Here is a 22,676-nt window from a genome sequence, read left to right on the forward strand (position 1 = left end):
ATTTAATAGCAGCCTGGAGCTGGGACGAACTCCGGGGGTGTCAACGCGCCATTTTGACAGCTCGTGCTGGGCACGGTGGATCCAGCACGAAAAAACGAGCCATTGATATCACAAACAAGCTGTTCCGACGAATCGAAATGCTTACACCAAACATGAGTTCACATCACACGCGACCAAAAAAAAAACAAATTGAGCACACGGCGACTACGAGTCTTTCTTCTGCGCCTTCCTCTTCATCCGGCTGAACGGGCCGACCGTCCGGTCCATGATGTACATGTAAATGACCTGGCTCCAGGACCTGTACGACTCGAGGCCGTCGTAGTACTCCGGCGCCATCTCCTTCACCCTGTGCAGCCGGGTGCCCGGGATCCTGGGGAAGTCGTGGTGCTCGTTGTGGTACCCCACGTGCCACGCCACCAGGTTCAGGGGCCCGTAGTACGAGTAGGTCTCCTGCTCGGGGCTGAACACGTAGTGCTCCGAGATGAAGTGGCCCGCCATGGGGTGCATGCCGCCGCCGACGAACGTGGAGAGGACAAGGTAGGCCAGCGACCTCCAGCCGCACAGGTACACGAGCCCGGCGTCGAGGCCGACCTGGGCCGCCAGGTTGGTCAGCTCCCACAGGCCCGGAGGCTTCGGCTTCAGGAACAGCGGCCGCAGAGCGTAGAAGAAGAGCTGGAGCACGACCCACGCGGACTTGCCGGCGGCGCTCCTCACGGCGCGCGCCTCCGCCTGGCTCGGGATGTCCATGTCCACGCCGTCCACGCCCTGGAACCGGTGGTGCTCCAGGTGGTACTTCTGGAACGTGATGGACATGGGCACACCGATGGGGAGGTTCGCGAAGATGCCCAGCCAGCGGTTCAGGGATGGGGTCGCGAAGGCAAGGTTGTGGCTCAGCTCGTGGATGGCCAGGAACAGGTTGTGGTTTAGAAACGACCCGAAGAAGTAGGACACCGTCAGTAGCTTCAGCCAGCTGGCGTCACGGAGGAATGTAGCAGTCCATAGCTGAAGCGACACGACCAAACCAATCTGCAACAACAGGTGAAATAACCATCAAAGAATTGACAAGTCATGGCTTCTGGCTGTACTAAATAATTAAATTGGCCAAACAAGTTTCTAAGCTTAAATTCCCAGGAGATTCCATTAGGAATTCGGACTATACCGTGTCATACAGGTATGGGCAAACAACTTCAGCAAACGCAATAGAACATATACCAATGCTACCAATGCAAATAAGAGTACAACTTATTGCTCCAAAAAGAAAAGAACTTCAGCCTATGGACAAGGATGGTAGCCCTCCTGATTTTTTTTTCTTACAAGGCCATGAGATGTGCGGATGTGCCACATGAAGGCAAAAATCCTTTACTAGGTGCTCTGGTGTAACGGTGAGAGCTGTCTCACCGCATCAACAGGTCACGGGTTCCGGGTTTGAAGCAGCCTCTTCGCATTCGCGGGGAAGGCTTAGGGCATGTTTGTTTACCCCCATGGATTATATAATCTGGATTATTTTTGGAGGATTATATAATCTGGATTATATAATCTGGATTATATAATCTGAGTAGTCCTGTTTGTTTACCCAGATTATTTGAGTTGTTAATAGGATTCTTTTGTATGAGGAAGACAAGAATGCCCTCTATATTTGTACTAGGTTGAAACTCATATATGAAAAAAATAATTCAATTGATATTGGCAAATATTGCATTAGCAATATTATCACGGAAGGCATTCATGTCACCTTCTTCATCCTCAAATTGACTAGTACTAGGCGCAAAAACGATTCGGTGGATTATAATGGCAATGGTGGGTAATTTCTAGAAAACTTGAAAGGGTAGTGGGGAAGTGGGAAAAAATAATCTAAAATAAGCACCTCCTCACTTGCTTATGGATTATCATAATCCAAGGGGTTAGATTATATAATCTGGGCAAATAAGCTGGACTGTTTGTTTGACTCTTAGGATTATTTAATCCAGATTATATAATCTGAGGGGTAAACAAACAAGCCCTTACCTCGGCTTATCTCTTCACCAGACCCCCACACATGTGGGAGCCCCTGCGTCTGCGCCTTTAGCAAGGAATGAAAACGAGATACTCTGATTCAAATGACTGCTCAGATATGGTGCAGGGCACAGTAATTCAGTAAGGATGTGTTAGTGTGCTTTGCAGGTTCAGGCTGTATTCAAGGTTTCAGATAATTCATCTTTTGATAATGTTCTCGCATATTGGCATTAAAGTCTGAGTCGATTTACATTCCTCATTAATGACCGATTGGCCTCAATATGAAAATGAATAATACGGTAAAGATATGACTGTGTCTTGTGGTTGATTTACAGTTCATAATTCCTATGGTTCTTCCCACAATCTCAACATGATAGAGGGTACCAAAGATATGATTGCCGTCTTGTGGTTGATCTGAAATTACTGTCCCAAATGTGTCATACAAAACCGAGGGTGCATTAAGATCAGTAGCAAGATATGCCGTGGCCAAAGTTGTTGGGATTTGCCTACTCTTCAAGGAAGTAGCACCCAATAACTAGTTACGGCTTAGAAAAATTAATCTTTATCGATTCTTAATGCCGCTGAAGTTATAATATTGAAACAACCAGTAAGGTTTAATGATGTCTTGAAAGAAAATGCCGGTAGCCAATAAGAAGCAGCAACTGCCATTTCAGGCACCCTTTAGGGCCCGTTCGGATGCATTGGATTTACACCCGGAACTATTCCAGCTAATCCATGTTAATACAAAATTACAAATAAACATATCATTCCATCTGTAACGGTTGGAACCGTTCCATAGTAAATGAACATGGCCAGGCTTAAAGTTACAGCTGGAAGCCTGGAACTAATTCAGAGCCAACAAGAAAGGTTCAGCATAGCACAATAAAGTGGGCAGCTTATGCCACCTAGCAGTATGCCATTAGGCTCATTATGGCTTGATGAAACAATTTAACGGAGGAAGTACCTGATTTGACTGTATTATTTGGTTACTAATTCATCTTGTTTGCGCCATAAAACCCAATCTTAACAGTTTTGCAGACATCAAATTTGCAGTGTCATAAGGAATATTAACCAGTTAGTTGACGACAAGGCAAACAAATTTACAAAACAAGCAAGTAACAGAAGAAAACTGGAAAGTCCAAAGAAGAGTGCTGCAATCTCCCTAACAAAAAAAAAAGGAAAAAAGAAAAGTATATCTGCAATCGCTTTGTCATAGTGGTGGTTCCAGAATATTTCTAGCAACGTAAGCACCATAGCCTGCACAATGTCAAACTAACCTCGCACAGAAACCGTAAAAAACAGCACATCGACCCCGAATTCAGATATGCGTAGCACTTAACTAATATCGCAGCTCTAGCTTCTAGGGATACCAAACTTTAATGGATCCAAACCGACTTGCATCTGCTCAGCAAACGCCAAACGTCGTAAAAGGGAACAGCGTGAGTCAAACTTTCTGGCGAGCTAAATCCTGGATCCTCTATTCCGCATTCCACACACAGAATCACAGGAGAGAGAAATTAACAGACGCAAAGAGCAAGCCGCAAAGAAAGCAGATCACGGCACCTTGAGGAAGGCCCACGGATCCGGGCCGAAGAGCTCCTTGATCTGCGGGTACTTGGCCAGGATCTCCCGGCGGCGCGACGCGTGCGGCTCGTCCGTGTACGACCAGAAGAAGTCCGTCGCCATCACCCCTTCCTCCGCCTCCATCCCAGCGACCATTGCTCCCTCCCACACCCTGGGCCCTGCGCGAACGGGCGGTCGTTAGCGGACGCAGCCCGATGGCACGGGGTGGCGCTGGAGCCCGAATGCGGGTAGGTGGATTCGTCGGCTCCTTTTCACGCGAACCGGCGGGGCGAATCCTGTGTGCTATCTTTGATGAAAGTATCTACCGGCTATGGCCTATGGGTGGGCGAGGCGTGGAGGCGTGCAGCGGCGGAGGGTGTGGTGTGGGCGAATTTGTCTATTTCGGGGAATCCGGAGGTGACGACGAACATGAACGTGCAGAGAACGTGACGCGGAGCTGGCACTATGGGGTCCACATGTCATCGAAGGCGATGACCATGGGCCAGGGATAGTTTGAGCCTGAATGCAGGTTGATCAGATCGGATCGACATTTGTTGGGCCATGGGCCCATGGCCCATGAAGAAAAGGAACATGAGATGGAAATAGGAAAAAACTTCAGTTTAACCTATACAACTATTGCGGTTGTTCGTTTTTCCTGCTTTATCTACAAAATCACTAACTGTTTTGAGGGATCGAAGTGTGTGTGTTTTGGAAGTCACCGTCTTGAGTTTCTTGGCAACATATTTTGCCACGGGTGTCCTTCTCTTTTTTTTTCTCTTTTTTGAAAGGAAATGTACATATCTTTTCAGTTCCACGCCTTTGCTAACTTGCATTGCATAGCACACATTGTTGAAAACCGGCTTGGATCGATAAGACAACAAGGTGACGGACATGCCAAACCATTCTGAGTTTGCACGTTCACATGGAAAGCACAGGGTCACAGCACCAGACGCATTCAAACAGATCCATCATCCTGACAACTTTTTTTTTGTCACGAACCCTGCATTCTGTTAAGTAACCCTAGTTAGGGTTATGTGGGCAAATACCTGCTTTGCCCCTGAGGGGTCTCACATCTCTATATAAGGAACATGTACATCCCCTCATAATACAGTGATCAGAAAGAGGCCAGAGGCCCAACCCTATATCATGTGTCTCGTGCGTTTCCTCTGTCGTGCTTATGGGAAGGGAGACGGGTTCTCTACAGCTTCTCGCGCCTCTACTGCTGACGGGAGGGAAGGGAGCGGATCTGGTGATCCGTGGTAACGTAGTTCTCAACACGTTATCAGCACGCTCTACTTCGACGTTGCTGCGGGATCAGGTCTGCATCAACTCTTCGTCAAGCCGGCAGGTCTCTTGGCCTTGCCGAACTGTCCTACGCGACAGGCTTCGTTCCCGTTTATCGAACCAGGAATCACGGTATGAAATCTTGAGTGGATCTACAATTTACTGTTCATCGCGTATATTGCCTACGAGCCTGTGTGCATGCTGTTGGTCGGAGCAGAGCACCATTTGATGGTTGACTGGTCTCGGTTCATGCGCCGAGATGACGCGCTGCAGTTCACGAGAAGGCCTGGAGCCACACCGCTGCCTTGTGAAAATCAAAGGCCTGGAGCCGTGCATGCCGGCACCTCCTCCAGAATAGCAGGCTTTGACGTTTTCCTTGCATGGCTGTTCACGTTTCCTTGGAACCGCATGCACCAGCCCCGCAACGTCCGCTCCCACCACGACTACCTCCACATGCACAAACGGCCACATGCCACCCCGCAAGCCGCATGAACAAATGGATGGGCTATTTACGTGAAGGCACCTCACGCATGCACAAACGGATGCGCTAATAAAGTTTCGCATGCTCGTTTGTTTGTTGCTTCATTATCGTGTTTCTTACCACCAAACATACATTTAAATAAATTCTTTATCTTAATTAATTATTCTTTGGCACGAATAATTAGTAGAAAAATGCATGCTTAGATATGAGAAAATGCATATATGCATCTGATCTGCTTATACTCATGCATTAATTCTAGTATTATTTTTCTGCTTTATTTCTCGTAATAGATAATTGGCAGAAATTATTAAAATATGTGAAGGCTATACTGTGCATACTCAAATCGCTCTAAATTTCTGTGTTGCGTTGAGCTTTTTGAACTCACATCGAGCGATTAAATTGTATGGTGGGTACCTAGACATGCCGATCGGACTAAATTAATAATCGGCTGAGCTTTGGCATTGGCTGCGCCCTGGCAACACGATGCAGTATTTGTGTCGTACGAACTTGGCTGCGTCATGTGATTGCTATATAGCACTCTCGTTTAATCGGACAGCTCCCGTTGAGTCGAACCGCCATCGCGGAGTCGCGTATTTTTCGCATGCCCTGTAGGCACTGTCTGTTTGCCGTGATCATCGAGCCACGATTGCGCCTATTGCGCACGTTGCATGGATTTATCGTGTACCCCAATTACCGAGCAATAATTTTGCCTGTTGTACTTATTACGAAGGCTTGTTGTGTTGTCGTAGCCCTGATGGTCGCACACACGTTGACGCCAGATACGCTAGAGCTTGTACTCGCGTGGATTGTGGTGGGTTGTTCAAGCCCCTAAAGTCACATTATGTGCAACCTTCGTAAACAATTTTGTTTAGCTCTATATTTTATTTGCTTGTGTTGTGTGGCATCATATATTTATTTATATTGCCAAATGGCCATAACAACTATATCAAGCTCTATAGTGCTTGAATAATCTGGGAAATTAAATTGAAATACAACAAAACATGGACAAGTTAATTCTCTCCTCTCTCCTCATGCATAAAGTTTTACCCGAAGTAACCCGAATATATATAATATAATGCATGAAAGCCTTTTTGGCATAGAAGATATCACAAATTGGGATTTTATTAGTAAGCAATAAGACCTTATCAGATGAATAAATGCTAGAATCTCAGTCATACATTGCTCAACCAGATGTTGGCACATTGCTATTTGTCGCTGAACGGCATGAAGCGAACTTTGAGATAAATAGCTAGTACCTTAGCAACACGAAGTTGCGAGTACATCGAAAGGTAATTCTGAGAATTTTTTCACAATGTTTGTGTGAAAAACCATTGTGTGTTCCCGTCGAACCAATTTACTCGTCCTATCTAGGACCTCTATGCTTGTGTTGCATACACCTCTCAGAATTGTAAATACTTATAGTCACTGAATTGACTCGGGATAGTCCTTTGACAAGTTTGGTATACACTATAAGCTAAATGGTAAAGGTCGGTCCTGAATGGACATATACCTGGGGTTTATGTAGCCGAACTACACTGAATTTCACCCATTGGCATGCTTACCATTATCTACCTCTGATCTACCAGAAGTGAGAAGAGTAGACAAATAACTATGAAATCCCACATCACCACAGAGCTTGAAGTGTAATTGGACATTAACATGTCCTTGGTCCTCGGAGCCAGAAGAGTCATATGTCTTGACCACTAGACTACTAGTGGTGATAATTTGTGATAGAAATATGAAGGTCTTGTAGAGACATGTTGTACCCTCTCTACCCCTGATGATTTCTTCGTATGAGAGCAGTACTATCTGTTGTTGAAGACGGATCCTAGGCGGATACCAGTATTGTTTCGTTCTTGCCAAGCAGTTATCATCATTTGCTTCATCAAAAGATAGTTATATGGTGATTTTTCCCAGATAAAAATAAATTCTTGGCCTTGTCTGTTCTATTCCAAAGCTTCTCTTTTTGCCGAACAACGAAGAGATCGAAATAATGCTTTATAGAACAATTTGGTATATAATACGAGGAGAAATGTTTGCCTTGCTGGCAACACCACAAATAATTAATTATTGTTATAAGTTCTCTCTCAAAATTATTATACCTAAAAATGTTGCATTAACCGATACCCAATTTCAGAACGGTATGAGTAATTGGGTAAACCATGGGCAATAATAAAATGAGCTGGACTATACATCTCTGCATATAAAAATCTTTGCTTGGCAGCATTGGCCTGATGCCGTGCACTTCACTACCAATATAAACACACACATTTTTCCTATGTGCTTAAAAGCACAATGCAACCAGTGAATGTCTTTGTGAGCGTTAGACCTAGATGGTCATTTTACTTGTTGATCTGAAGTCAACTACTGGCTCCAAACGACGAATGGTATGCATGAGCCCCTGAAGGACCCTTATGGATAAAATAGTGTTGTGCATATCAGTCTAAATCTTAATGATTGACTATGCATTTGGTAGTAATAACAATAAGTTTGCAGAATTGTAACCATGAAGCAACTTGTTGTTGCGTGTCTCGCTGGATGTTGAGACTAACCCTTCATGTTGAAGGACAAATATGTAGTATTCATGCCACTACATTAATCTAAGTCCAAAGCTCACTGCATAAAACACCTATCTATAATGTGCGTAAAGATTTTCCAAATTAATCACCACAATAGCATACATCGGCCACAACTGGATAATTGTGGTTGGGGATATTATCTGTATGCTTTTAGAACATCTCGGCATTAGGGGAGGAATGCCCATATAATGTAATGCCTCAATATTCTATTAAACGCATAAAAGCCAAACTGAACCTGTCGTTCGGTGTGTACTCCTGTGTATATGGAGTTTGCCAGAAATCGTTGAGGAGTAACCATATTGGTCTGAATGTTTCTACCTGATGTAGATGTGGATATACCCGGGATTAATATCATATCCACATTTGACTTATTGGCATTTGATCTATTCTCGGGGACGCCTGCGAATATGATCCATCAGCCTTAGTCAAAGCATATAAACTGATTGCATATTCACGTGGTCTGTGATAACTCTCCTCCGATTAATTCACCCTGCTGGTGATTTGCCTCACGAAGAGGTTCATCTTGATGATGAAGTTCCTAGCAATGCGCGCAATATCATTGTGCTGGGAATACGGAACAATGAATCTTTCGTTTTGGGAAATGACGAAGATCATTATTAAATGTGGGAGACAAATATGTCGACACCTATCTTGCCCCTCTAGATTGCAAATGGATCCAAAACAAAGTCCTAGGCATGAGTGCTTTAAGCTCTCTTATCGGGTCATTGATAAATGCAATCGAGGCTGAACCAATAATCGCAAAATGAAAGTCACGAGCTTGAAGTTCGGACATTTATGGGCACTATTGAAATAACGTGTGGTGAATGCGATGGTTCAAGTGGTCTTGTGAGAGACCCATCCCACATATGTGTTCAATAAACAATGTTCCGCTATATGATATAATCTGGCAAATGGCATGAATTAAAATATGCAGTTAATAGGATTCTGAAGATCCGTCATGAGATCCTAGGAGGACTCGTATCTTTGAATTGTAAATATGCAACATATAAATCTCGTACTGAATAATACATTCCTGACGAATGAGCACTCTCATATATAGAGAGAATATCTCATAGATGAGATTATAGTTCCTTGATGGAACCTTTCCAGAAGAAACAAAGTCTGTGTTGAACACCAAAGTTTGATAATCCCTATAAAGGGATAAAGACCCATACAGACCCAAAAAGGAATAAGATGAGATACCAAAGGACTTGAAGTTCACCAAATAAGCACATGTGCATTCCATGAGTTTTACTCATGGTAATTTCCACTAGATGTGGAATTACGGTATCCTCTAAAGCCCTGATGGCAGAAACCTATAAGGTTTAGGTGTTACTGGCAAAATATCCCCATTATGCCAGAATGACAGACTATAACGATATATCTAATCGATGAAAAATCCCTGCTGGATTATAATCTTTGATGGACTTTTGTTATACCATCATAGATGTTCCAAAGGATGAACGCCTGGAGCGATGTGTCATATTTAGAATATGTACTATTGCAACTACATTATCCCCTAAGTCCTATTGAAGGACATGTTATTTGCTTTGCACAACTATGTATAAAATTGTGGTGTAAGGTAGAAAATGATAGCATCTCAACCTCATCCATTCTTGTTATTCCAGATGAACAATGAGACATATATCTTGAAGAATATGCTTGAGTTATGAGGGATAACGACTTTGACAGATGTCATCGTCAGGGGTGTGAATGCTTATATTGATCACAATCGTGAGACAATAAATGTCATATTCTATGCCCTGAAGGCGTGAGTTTGATGATCAATATGTGAACCTTTATGGAACTTTCTATCAAATATATAGATCCAGTCGATCGAACACCATCAGTCAAAGTGGCTTATTTATATTGATACGTGCACTTACCTCGTATATCCTAGAAGTGAGTAGAGGTAAAGTTCCTGAAATAGTCCTTGCAAGGATATGCAATCCGTTTGCTAAATCTTTATGTGCATATACTTCTAGAAGAAGATGTTTTGCCTTATTGATACGGTTTTGCAAGGATCAGGGGGAGCACATTTCTAAAGTTAGCCCTTGTAGAAGATTCGATAGAATCTAGATACCAAAGGATCGAAATCTGTCCCGATGATAGAATTTAGACCCCAAAGGATCGAAATATGTCCCGATGACAGTTGTTGTACTCTTTTTTCCCTTGGTGAGTTTTCTTGAAGTTTCTCACATGAGGTTTTTAACGAGGCAACAAAGTGCAAATGCAATTTGTATCACCATGCACTCTTTCTCCATATTTTTCCCACTGGGTTTTTCGGAGTTTTAACGAGGCATGTGTTGGTCGCGGTATTCGCCCAAGGGGGAGTGTTAAGTAACCCTAGTTAGGGTTATGTGGGCAAATACCTGCTTTGCCCCTGAGGGGTCTCACATCTCTATATAAGGAACCTGTACATCCCCTCATAATACAGTGATCAGAAAGAGGCCAGAGGCCCAACCCTATATCATGTGTCTCGTGCGTTTCCTCTGTCGTGCTTATGGGAAGGGAGACGGGTTCTCTACAGCTTCTCGCGCCTCTACTGCTGACGGGAGGGAAGGGAGCGGATCTGGTGATCCGTGGTAACGTAGTTCTCAACACATATCGACGCCAAAAACACATCCACACACACACACACGAGCGAAGCAGACGCCACGATCGGGTTTCGAGCCTCCAAGGGCCGCTGGACCCGGGAGCAAGCAGCGAACGAACGCTCTCTCCTTTGGAGACAGCGCCTGTCTGTGTGTACCTGGTGGCTGGCACTCTGTGCCCGCTCACAGACTCAACTCATCCTCATGAGCATCACACATGTTCGATGCCTACGTACTATGATGGCCATGAACCACCTCCTCACACTAGCTACGACTACGATAAGATAAAAACCAAACCATACGAAGGTTGCCTGCATCTGCATACAGGGAAAACAAAAAAAAAAACACTCTGGACTGACTGATTCCTCGTTTTGCAACGGGCCCACAGGGCAGTGTCCGGGGCCGATAAAACGTGGGCCCCAGTCGCCGCGGTGGGTCCCTCCCTCGTCCTAGACCTAGAGAGACGGCTGGAAGTTGAGGCGCGAGGTGTAGGTGGCCTTGGGCGTCCAGTTCCTGGGGATCACGTCGCGGGCCGTGAGCGTCTTCCGCGCGGACAGCGTGGTGAGCCTCACGGAGAAGGGGCCCACGAGCGGGCCCCGCACCAGGCACCAGGTTGCCCCCCACACGTGCCGCATGTCCAGCCACTCCACCGAGTTGGCCTGCAAACAAGAAATGTAACTTTTGTAAGCAAGAGCAGCAGCGAGCAGTTTGTTGTTAACTAGTTAGTTAAACCAACCCCGGCGTCCACCTGCAGTCAAAAGCTTAGCGTCTGAAACTTTTTACAAAGGCAACAAAAAGCCAGCGGCACGTCTCCAAGACCAAGAAGTCACATGGGATTCCTTGGCATCTTTGGATTCCCCAGCCCAACGACGACCACAACCACAAGCGTGCCGGCCACAGGGAACAGCATCGCTGTCAGACATAACGGCTGGCCACCGTGAAGTGAAAGCACTCACTAGTGCAACGCAAAAGCAGGCAGGCGACTGCGTGAGAGCCCACCGTGAAGTCCAGCACGCCTTGCTGCCTGGCCACGCGTGGCTCTGGCTCTGGACTTCCCGGCCTGTTCCACTTCCAGATAAGGTGCTGCCTTTCATTGTGTGACGGCCTTTAGCAGTAGAATGGGTAAACAACACCAAAGACTAGTTTAGAAGCAACAAAACCGAATTAGATTCAAGGAGCTAGAATCCCTTTTTATTCAAAGATATTTTTTTAGCTGCCAGGTCTTACGGTCGGCCTCTCGCCTCTCATCTCCAGATCCATCAGATCTACCGTGACAGAGAGGACAGGATAGCGGCAACAGGCAATGCTATTGACACAAGTACTGAAAGCAAGCAACTCTGGAGCACGCACGTTCGATGTCTCCACAAGCAACTCTGGAGTAGCAGCCCCTCTTTTCCTACCGACCGCTTTGCTGCGTGCCACTCTGCTCTAAATTGTATATCAGTTCGGACCTTTTTAGTTCCAAACAACAAGTTGAAGCAGACAGATTCTAACTGTCATAATTTAGAACAGTTTTATAATTACCGTTCGCTTCTAATTTCACGTCGTAGACCTAGATAAATTTACCTGTTATTTCTATCCGCTTGAACTTTTGGATTGGAAAACTTTTGGGTTGGACTTGTTACCTGCTTTATCTGCATGGATCCTATGTCGCCCTCGCCGTCCTCGAACTCGACGAGCAGCGAGAGCCAGAAGTTAGTCGAGCCCTCGTTCACACGGAACGCGATGTTCTTCCCGCCGTACTTGCAGGCCGTCCTGGTATGTATGCATACAGGGGCAAACGACACTGCACCGGTCAGTTTCAGAAACAAGAAACAAAAAAAAAATGAAACAGAGAGTCTAACTCCAGCGCCAGGCAGCCAAATTTATTAATCGGGTTCCTTTTTGCTAGTATTGGCATCTGCTTGCAATCTATAGTAGTGTAGTCAGCCCTTCCCGCCCCCTTCCCGTCCACTGCAGAGATTCATCAGGACTCAGGAGATGTTTACAAACTCTGACCGAGGTTTACTTGAGGCAGCGGCGCGCGCGCGTTTAACCCACCCAGCAGAGCAGGGGTCTCAGACTGCCAGACAGCTGGGGCTGCATTCCCTTCCCTCCCATTTAACCATGCCTGGACAATTGAATTCACTACTACTGCACCCCCCTCCCCCTCAGGAATCAGGATCATAGTACTACTCCTACAGAGGTATACTAGTACTAAATCATAGCACCAGCCAGCGACGTTTTTCAGCACAGCATCGGGATTTACATCTACAGAGGCAGTGTTACTGCTGCTGCTGCTACTGCTATGTACCAGTGCGCGGTGCGGTGCGGTGCTCACCTCCTGTACACGACGGACAGCTGGCCCCGGTCGCGCAGCCGGCCGCCGGCCCCGGCGACGGCCATCCTGCTGAACGCGGCGCCGCTGAGGTCGAAGTGGGTGCGGCCGAACGCGCACAGCCCGCCGGGGCACTCGTCCGTGACGACCACCGTGACGGCACGGCGCGAGCACACGCCGCGGTCCAGGCACCTGACCTTGTAGCAGGCGCCGCAGCCCTCGCCGTCCTTGAACAGCACGGGGCTCACCGACCCCACCCGCGCCTTCATCGGCACCACGTCCACCAGCGTCCCGTACCCGCACGCGCCGCCTGAGAGACAGTAGAATTATTTATTTATTATCATCAGACGCACGGCTTCGGTCTCATCAACTTTTTTTCTAAAAAAAAAGAAAGGCGAAAGAAAACTGAATGACACGTGCACGGCTTCGGTGGAGGAATGACTGGCCCAAAAAAAAACTGAATGCTGCATTTATATATTGTCAAAGATTTTAGCGACGGTACCGAACGAAGACTGCATGGAGCTGTTGGATGGAAGGTCGGCGGGGTGCGAGCACAGGAACTGGCTGGCGGGAACACGAATCCTAAAGCGACGGGGCAGACAGGCGCTTGACTTCACTTGACAGCCGTACTGGGGCGCGGGCCCAGGGCCCCAGGCCCACCGAAATTGGCTCCGCGGTTCATGGGATGCGCAGAGAGAGGTCCCGCCAAAAGATGTCGCAACGGGAGGAATTGTTTATTATTCGTCTCCTTCTTGTACATTATTACTACTAGTTTACTACCACAAAAAAAAAAACATTTTCTTCCAGACGCGGTAAAGGAAATCTACTAAGAGTATATTGCGATAGTAGTAGATAGAGTAACAGCTGAAAAATCCTACTAATAATAAACTCAGCGAACGAATTAAGAATGGCAGTGTCGTTGTACAGCACTCCCTCAAGTATTCTGCTCGTATACATACTACCCCCAGACCAGAGTCCCGGAGCCCAGTAAGACCGGCATGATAGTGAGTTGAGGAGCAGAGCTGAGAGCGCTCACCGTCGCTGCCGTCGCCCTCTGCCTCGCCGTACCACGTCGCAGTGGCCGGCCGCCACTCCGCGTCGACGCCCGCCTTCTTGGCCGACTCGCCGCCGCCGAACAGCAATGTGGCCGAGACAGGGGGCGCGGGCAGCAGGGCGCAGAGGAGGAAGAGAGCGAGAGCGAGAGCGCGAGAGGAAGCCATTGAGGGATTGGGTCTGCTCTGGCTCCTTCCTCGCCCCCGTCCCCTTCCTTCGCTCTTCTTCTTCTTCCCCTAGCTGGAGGCTGGACTGGACTGGTGGTACTGAGGCTGCTGCTCTCGGAGCCGGAGGCGGAGTCGTAGTGGTACTTTGGTAGGCTTCTTTTTGGGGCTCACTCTTTTATGGCTTCGAGAAATCCCAAGCCCCAATGCTTTGCTTGCCCCAGTCAGAGGCAGAGTAGTATGTACAAATGGCAAGACGGCCAGATTTATAGCGGAAAAGCTATAGATGAAATAAATACTATAACAATCAGGAATGCAGGGTCCGCTGTCACTTGGCCGCAACTGGTTAGTCAGTGGACTCTTGTGCTATTGCAACGGCACGGTGCAATACACCCATGTTCTGCCTCGCTTGACCGTTGCCGTTGCACAGTGACAAGATTAACCTGTGGTGTACCTAACGGAAAAGCCTGTGCAGTTACCATGCCAGATACCCTGTCACGTGGTGGTGGACTGGTGGGAGACAGCGAGGCTGGACTGGATGGAGTGGGATCGCGGTCACGCTGCGTGGTCGCGTGGATATGGAGTTGTTGTCGACTCCTGGGCTGCTCGAGTGGTCGTGGTGTCTGGCTGCCACTGGCGCTAACCGGGCCGAATTTACAACCAAAAAAAAGCGAAAAAACCAAACAAGATACGATAGGTCTTTGAGCTTTCAAAAGTCAAAATATTGATTCTGTCCCTTAAAAGGTCTCAGCTAAAAAGCCAGATAAATCTCTTTCTCATGCCTATATCTATAATCTATAATCTATAATCTATAATATACTTAAAGCACCAGTTTCAACGGTCGTCATGCGTCATTTTTTTTACAAATAACCCCTCACAGCCATTTCAAATTAATCCGCTGCACGTCTATAGATGCCAAACGACGCCCGGCACGGGCTAGATACACGCGGGCCACAACTATGGCACAGGCACGTCATGCCGGCATGCTAACTGTGTCGGGCCAGCCCGTTAGCTCGTCGATCCATTTAATTAAATCAGCATAACGACGCCCGACACGGGCTAGATGCACGCGAGCCACAACTATGGCACAGGCACGTCATGTCGGCCTGCTAACTATGTCGGGCCAGCTCGTTAGCCCGTCGATCCATTTAATTAAATCAGCGTAAAATATTAAAAAATGGTGCAGGAGGTGGGGTTCGAAACTCATGCCCTAATAGAAGAGGGGTGGGAGACACTGGGTGAAACTGTCTAACCAATAAAACATCACGTTAAGATATTTTTAATATTGAATATAAATTGTATATAGGTATATACTTTTTTTGTAAAATAAAAAAATAATCGTGTCGGACTGGGCCAGCACTACGGGCCGAGGCTATAGCTCAAGCACGTCACGACGTTCTTGGCTTGTCGGCGTTTCGAGACCGGGGGGTCCCCAAGCCGACGAGTGAGTGTGCCGCGTGCCCCAGCCCAGATGGGTCGAGCGCGTGGGCGAGCGCGAAGGGGGGAAAGCGAGGTGGCCGGAGACGGACGTGAGAGAGGTGGAAATCCCGCGGCCTTCGTGTTCGTCCCGCGCCCAGGTCGGGTGCGCTTGCAGTAGGGGGTTACAAGCGTCCACGCGGGTGAGGGAAGCGAGCGGCCCCAAGAGAGCGCCTGTCCCCGTCCTCGCTCCCGCGCGGCCAACCTCTCCTAAGAAGGCCCTGGTCCTTCCTTTCATAGGCGTAAGGAGAGGATCCAGGTGTACAATGGGGGTGTAGCAGAGTGCTACGTGTCTAGCGGGGGGAGAGCTAGTGCCCTAAGTACATGCCAATGTGGCAGCCGGAGAGATCTTGGCACCCTGCTGGCGTGATGTCGTGGCTGTCGGAGGAGCAACGGAGCCTGGCGGAGGGACAGCTGTTGGAACGGTTGTGTCCTTGCTGACGTCGCCCTGCTTCCGTAAGAGAGCTGAGAGCCGCCGTCGTCACGGGGCTAGTGGGGCGCCATCATTGCCTATCTGGCGGAGCTAGCCAGATGGGACGCTGGTCTTGTTCTTTGCGGCCCGAGTCGGCTCGGGGTAGGGTGATGATGGCGCTTCCTGTCGACGTGGCTGGCCTGTGCCCTAGGTTGGGCGACGTGGAGGCTCCTCCGAAGCCGGGGTCGAGTCTGTCTTCCATGGCCGAGGCCGAGTCCGAGCCCCTGGGTTGGGCGAGGCGGAGGTCGTCCGCAGAGGCCGAGTCCGATTCCCTGGGTCGGGCGAGGCGGAGGTCGTCTTCCGGGGCTTAGCCCGAGTCCGAGCCCTGGGTCGGGCGGAGCGGAGTTCGCCGTCTTCCGGGGCTTAGCCCGAGTCCGAGCCCTGGGTCGGGCGGAGCGGAGTTCGCCGTCTTCCGGGGCTTAGCCCGAGTCCGAGCCCTGGGTCGGGCGGAGTGGAGTTCGCCGTCTTCCGGGGCTTAGCCCGAGTCCGAGCCCTGGGTCGGGCGGAGCGGAGTTCGCCGTCTTCCGGGGCTTAGCCTGAGTCCGAGCCCTGGGTCGGGCGGAGCGGAGTTCGCCGTCTTCCGGGGCTTAGCCCGAGTCCGAGCCCTGGGTCGGGCGGAGCTTCCTATGGTGCCTTTGGCAGGGCCTGGCTTCCTGAAAGGGAAATAGGCTTTAAACCTTTTCCTAAATGATTTTGGTGGTTGAATGTCCAACACAAACAATTGGACTAATTAGTTTGCTCTAGATTACATGTTCTACAGGTGCCAAAGATTCAACTCAAAACCAATAAAAAGAACAAGACAAGGTTCAAAAGGAAGGAGCAAAGAGAAACCGAAGTGCTCCCTGGTATGGCGCACCGGACTGTCCGGTGTGCCACCGGACAGTGTCCGGTGCACCACCGGACCATGTCCGGTGCACCAGGGAGGATTGCCTTCAAACTCTTCACCTTCGGGTTTCTCAGGCGCAGCCCACTATAATTCACCGGACTGTCCGGTGCACCACCGGACAGTGTCCGGTGCTCCAGAGTGAAGCGGCTCTGAACTGGCCAGCTTCGGGAAAATGGGAGGTCGCTCCGCTAAAATTCACCGGACTGTCCGGTGTACACCGGACTGTCCGGTGTGCCAGCGGAGCAACGGTCATCTGCGCGCAACGGTCGACTCTGCAAAGTGTACAGTTGAATTCAGAGTGTCAGAGCAGAAGTCAGAGGGGCACCGGACTGTCCGGTGCTGCACCGGACTGTCCGGTGCCACATGAGGACAAAGCTTCCAACGGTCGACCAGCTCCAATCTCAACGGATAGGATGACGTGGCCGGCGCACCGGACATGTCCGATGTGCACCGGACTGTCCGGTGCGCCCATCGCCAGCAGCTTCTCCAACGGCTACAAAATTGGATGGTGGCTATAAATACCACCACAACCGGCCATGTTGGGCCCATGCTTCGTTGCGCCGAAGGTCTTGTGTGAAGAAGCAGCTTCGGCTGAAATCGTCCCCAGGAAATGGCCGAAGGTTCCTTTTTATAGAGCTTCGGCGTTGCAAACCGACATAAAGATAGAATGACCTTTTTATCCATAGAGGTCTAACATAATGTTGTAAACTTTTGTAAAGGGCATAATTGTAATTCGTCACAGGCTGCGTCCTGTGTCTATAAATAGATGAACAGTACCCCCGTACTGTTCACGCGGACTTGGCATTTGCTTTTGCGTCACGCTCGTACTTTTCACCTTCTCTCAGGACCGAAGGTACATTTGTAATTTGAAATCATTTCTGTTTTTCCATGTTAATAAAATAGAAATGAATCTATGATGATGCTTATATTATATTTCATGCTTTATGTGAGTCCTTCGTCATTACCTGTTATGTTTACGAAGGTATGTCTTTCATGACCTTCGTCCGAGACTCATTATTTCCCGAAGGGACATAATGCTTCGAAGGACGAAGGACTTTAACACTTACCACTTTTTATGTTGCCTTGTTCTTAATTCTTAGCATTTGAGAACAAGTCCCCAACAGGCCACTTCAAGGTGTGGGAGTCCAAGCAACATTCCAAGTCATCTAGTTGACATACTCAAGCCCTCCCAACCACCTATATTCATTGATACATCCTATACACAAGATCTAGCCCACTACAACCAACACAAGTGCCACAAAAGAGAGAGCGAGCAATTGAGAGCTACTCAATTGAGTTTAGGCCTAGTGCCTTGTGAGATACATTGAGAGATAGTGTGTGCTTCATCCTTGTGTTCATTTGCGCGTGGAGTTTTGACTCCCATTCAAACTTCCTCCAAAGTGTTGGAGGCTTGTAAAAGCTAGCAAGAGACACCAAAGAGTGTGGTGGTCCTTGCGGGATCGAGAGTGATCCTTGAGAAGAAGAAGAGCTCACCGATCCTTGTGTGATCGGTGGAGAGAGGGAAAGGGTTGAAAAAGACCCGTCCTTGAGTGGACTCCTCAACGGGGACTAGGCCTTCGAGGGCCGAACCTCGGTAAAACAAATCACCCGTGTTCATTGTGTTTCTTGCTTGTGATTTGTTTGCTTTCCCTTCTCTAAGTTTTCTTGCGCCATTCTCCACTAACATCTTTTGATGTTGCTTCAAGTTTAATTCTCTTTTGGTGGAGCAACCCTTCGCAAGAAAGGACTTTACTTATTGCTCTTCTCATCTAAGCCTTCTTGCTTTACTATCCATATATCTAGTAGTTGTATTGTTTATCAATTCCGCATTATTTCATAGCAACTTTGGTTACAAGCAAAGGACTTAGTTCTTATACTCCGATAATCATATTTCTTGTTCTAACCACTAATCAAAGGATCTAGTTGGGGATAAAGTTTTAATCTACAGGCCTCGCCTATTCACCCCCCCCCTCTAGGCGACTTTCAATTGGTATCAGAGCTAGGCACTTCATCTTGAGTCTAACAACTCGAAGTGATGGCTCGTAGAAGATCCCAAAAGAACAAGAAGACTCCTTCATCGAACGCAACTCAACAGGAGGTAACTCTTGAAGTATTATTTGATGATTGTTCTAATTATGACTCATGGTCCTCTAGTGTGATAAATGCTTTTAGAACCATAGATCCACGATTAGAACAAATTATAGACAAGAGTATTTTTCCCTCTAATTTCAATGGAAAAATTAATTCCGAGGAGGATCAAAGATGTTATCGCTTAAACTATCTAGCTTTTGACATCTTAACTAAATCTCTTAGTAAAGAAGATTATCGTGCCTTCATATCAAATCATGACGAATCAATCCATGATGCGCATGATATTTGGACTAGAATTAGAAGCAAATTTGATGAGTCCTATTATGATAGTCCATTTTGTGCTTCTACTTCCTTTGGTATTTGTGATACTAACCCTTGCAAGGAAGAAGAAGAAAATGAACGATGGAGACCAAACGATGAATCCACCTCTCCAAAAGGTTTAACTTCCCATTTCGATTCCCACATGTGTTGTGTGGCTAATGAAAATGATAACGGAAGCACAAATGAGGATGAGGAGGAAGAAAGAAGCTTTGTGCATCTCTACGCTCGCCTAAGCCAAGAAGATAAGGTGGTCATGCTCAAACTTCTAGAAAGAGCGAGACAGCAAAGCGAAGCTCGTCAAAGGCTAGAAGATATTCTCTCCATGAAAATGCTACACTTTGACGAGTTGACTAAAGAACATGAGGAGCTAAAGTGCTCTCATGTTGATTTGGTCCAAAGGTATGAAACTATTTCAATTGAGCAAGATAACGCTTTACATTGTATTGCTCAATTAGTAAATAGGAATACCTTGCTTAAGGACCAAGTAGAAAAGCTAAAAGTTGAAAATCTAGCTTTTCAAGAAAAATATGATATGCTCCTATGCTCTCATGAAAATCTTAGAGATGATCATATCATATTAAACATTGCTCATGAGGTTGTGATAGAAAACTTAAAATCTCAACAACCTCACTCATGCACATGTATTCAAATTGATACTATATTACCATGTGCTAATGCTTGTTGTCCGTCGACAAGCAAATCTTCTTTTGAGCTAGAACTTGCAGGAACAAATGATGATACATATCAAAAGCTCAAGGAAGAAAATGAGAGGCTAAAAATGAGCTTGACACAACTAAAAGGGAAGTGCATTGCTCAACCTTCTCAAGATAACCGTGATCACATGGTGAAGAAGCTTGAGACGGGAACAACCGTGGCATGCACTACATCCCTCGAAGAAAATGTCAAGGATTTGAGGATTGCCAAGAGGAAGAAACAAAAGAAGAAATTCAACACCTCCTCCAAAAGCCTCAACCACGCCTCCACAAAAGGTAACATCCAAGGTAATGATCAAGCCACACTTCACATTAAGAGGTGTAGTGAATGCTTTGAAGAGGGGCACTTGATTAGGTCATGTCCCTACATTAAAAATGGCTTGATTATTAACAAGGATGATAGACTTTGTTTTAAATACTCCAAAAAGGGACACTTGCTTAGATCTTGTCCCCATTTAAAACAAAAAGGCATAAGGTTAGAAAAGAAAGTTTTTACTAACCATGTAGCAAACAACAAGCAAGGAAAGAAGAAAGCTTCAAAACTTGAAAAACGCCTATGCTACACATGCCGAAAGAAGGGACATCAATGCAAGGATTGTCCCATTGGTAACAATTCCACTCCTAACTTGTCAATTAATTCTCATATAACTAGGCAACCCAAAATTGCAACTTGTGCTAGAAAGGTAATGAGTTTACCTAATGCTAACACAAAGGACTTTTGGGTTCCTAGATCTTTGTTGACTAACCGTGATGGACCCATCAAGCGATGGGTACCAAAATGTGCTTGACAAGCTTTGTAGGAGAAGGAGATGGTATGAAGCCTTGGGGTGCTTAAGAGAGTCAATTCAATTTTTGTTGACTCAAGCTACCGATATCCAAGATTGACCCAAGGTTATTTTAAATTGTTATACCTTAAACTCATATCATCTCGAGGGAAGTTGTTGATATTGTAGGAAATAAAGAATTATCCTATGCCGAAAAGTCAAAGCCTACAATATGGAGGAATGCCAAAGGATGGTAACATCTATGCTTTTAAGTGCAAGTGTCTTAACTTATCATTTCTCATGTGTCTTGTGTAGTCACATAGAAAAAGGAAGCACTTAAGATATTTTTAAATTTATGTCACCATTCTTTGAAGAAATTCCTCCCATATGGTAGATTGCATATTCTTCATTTCTATATTATGACAATCTACATGCTTTAAAACTGTTGCTATTTTCCATGGCAAGGTTTACGCTAATTATTCTATTATTGCCTTGTTCTAGATATAGAGAGATATTTCATATTCTTAAAAGAATAAAGTGTCATGTAAGGAATTCAAATACTTAGGACACTTATAAAAGGAAAATTCTCTCTATAGCTAGAAAAGTGAGACAAATGTTTTTATCTAAGTAATTTAAGTAGTCTCACTTATAGGAATAAATTTCTCTTTGGGGATGCGTAATTTATCATGTCAAGAAAAATCAATCCAATAATTTATGTTGTATGTTTTATTGCTTAAATTGGATATGATTCTTCTTCATTTATCGCTCTCCATGTTATGGATTAGATTTATTCCCATAGTATCAAGAATTTAACCATGCTTGTTTTATGAGTTAAAACTTAGCATACTTATTGGAATAATCTAGTTCATATTATAAAGTTTCCATGCTTTAGTAATCCACTTTTCATTCCTTATCAAAATGATTACAAAAAGGGAAACTAGTGCTTGTGCTGCTTTTAACATTTCTCTTGAGTCTACTTATGAAAATCTACAAGAGAGTAAGTGCAAGGTTAAAGCCACAAGCCTCAAAGGGTACTCTTCACCAAAAAGGAAGAAAGGTAAAAGCAAAGGTATGGGAACTCATCTCTTTAATATAGTTCCCTTCAATGGTTATTCTCTCTAAATTATCATTCTTGAAGAATAGATTCTTTGGAGGACTAAATTTGTCTTGATGTGCATTCAATCACATTCTCATAAATGCACTTATCCATTAGAATCTATTTCATACCTTTGCTATAAATGTTCTCATATTGACTTGCTTTTAAGTAATAATTAATAAAATTCAATATGAAGAAGCAAAATCCTATGTTTGATCAAATAGGTAAATAGTGCATATTCCTTTTTAGTAATAAGCACAAATGTTAAGGATTTTACTTCATATCTGTGTGACTTGTGGATGATGAATCATGTATGTTAATTATCTAAAGTAATCATCTTTCACCATATACTCCCTTGCGCTATTAACATCTCTCTTGAGTATTTTCAATGAGCTTGGAAGGAAAAAGAGACAACTACAAAGGGAGGACACTCAAATGAAAAAGGAAGAACATCAAGGACAATAACACCTACTTGGACAATAAGGTCTTCACAACAATCGATGGTGTGGTTGTAAGCATTCCAAATCCTTTTCATTATGGAATTACCAGGCTTAAGTTGATTATTGCAAATTTCATAAGCCTCGATCAAGGTGTGTAATGGATCTCCCTTTGTGTCCTTAAAGGTGAATGCATCAAAATCAATTCTTTCCATTTCTTGATGCATATCTTTAGGGGGAGTTCATTCTTATATTTTGATTATGTTGAGACTATTGCTTTATCTTAGAAATTTCATATAGTCTCTTGCATGAGAATAGTGTTTCTCATGAAGTATGCTACTACACATCAATCCATCTTGTTAAAATAATGTTGCTTTTATCAAGGATTGTTGC

The 22,676-nt window shown here is 45.8% G+C and overlaps 2 protein-coding genes across 3 annotated transcripts; both read right to left on the reverse strand.

The window, feature by feature from the left end:
* Positions 1 to 51: 51 nt before the first annotated feature.
* On the reverse strand, positions 52 to 3,998 carry LOC103646156 (sphingolipid delta(4)-desaturase DES1-like). The gene is made up of 2 exons (XM_008670877.3): positions 3,556 to 3,998; positions 52 to 1,026 (listed from the first exon to the last, which is right to left on the reverse strand). Exons 1-2 carry the CDS (start codon positions 3,709 to 3,711, stop codon positions 205 to 207), a joined length of 978 nt encoding a protein of 325 aa, XP_008669099.1. The 5' UTR covers positions 3,712 to 3,998; the 3' UTR covers positions 52 to 204.
* A 6,755-nt stretch (positions 3,999 to 10,753) lies between these two features.
* LOC100283681 (beta-expansin 3) lies at positions 10,754 to 14,344 on the reverse strand. 2 transcript variants are annotated; one of them, NM_001156582.2, is made up of 4 exons: positions 13,847 to 14,253; positions 12,814 to 13,120; positions 12,119 to 12,248; positions 10,754 to 11,152 (listed from the first exon to the last, which is right to left on the reverse strand). In NM_001156582.2, exons 1-4 carry the CDS (start codon positions 14,028 to 14,030, stop codon positions 10,949 to 10,951), a joined length of 825 nt encoding a protein of 274 aa, NP_001150054.1. In that variant the 5' UTR covers positions 14,031 to 14,253; the 3' UTR covers positions 10,754 to 10,948. The 2 variants fall into 2 exon arrangements, with proteins under 2 accessions (NP_001150054.1, XP_020403355.1); XM_020547766.3 differs by lacking the exon at positions 10,754 to 11,152 and adding an exon at positions 11,605 to 12,045 and having other exon boundaries at positions 13,847 to 14,344.
* Positions 14,345 to 22,676: the final 8,332 nt, after the last annotated feature.

The sequence above is a fragment of the Zea mays genome, chromosome 2 (genome assembly GCF_902167145.1).
Source record: "Zea mays cultivar B73 chromosome 2, Zm-B73-REFERENCE-NAM-5.0, whole genome shotgun sequence".
Taxonomy (NCBI): domain Eukaryota; kingdom Viridiplantae; phylum Streptophyta; class Magnoliopsida; order Poales; family Poaceae; genus Zea; species Zea mays.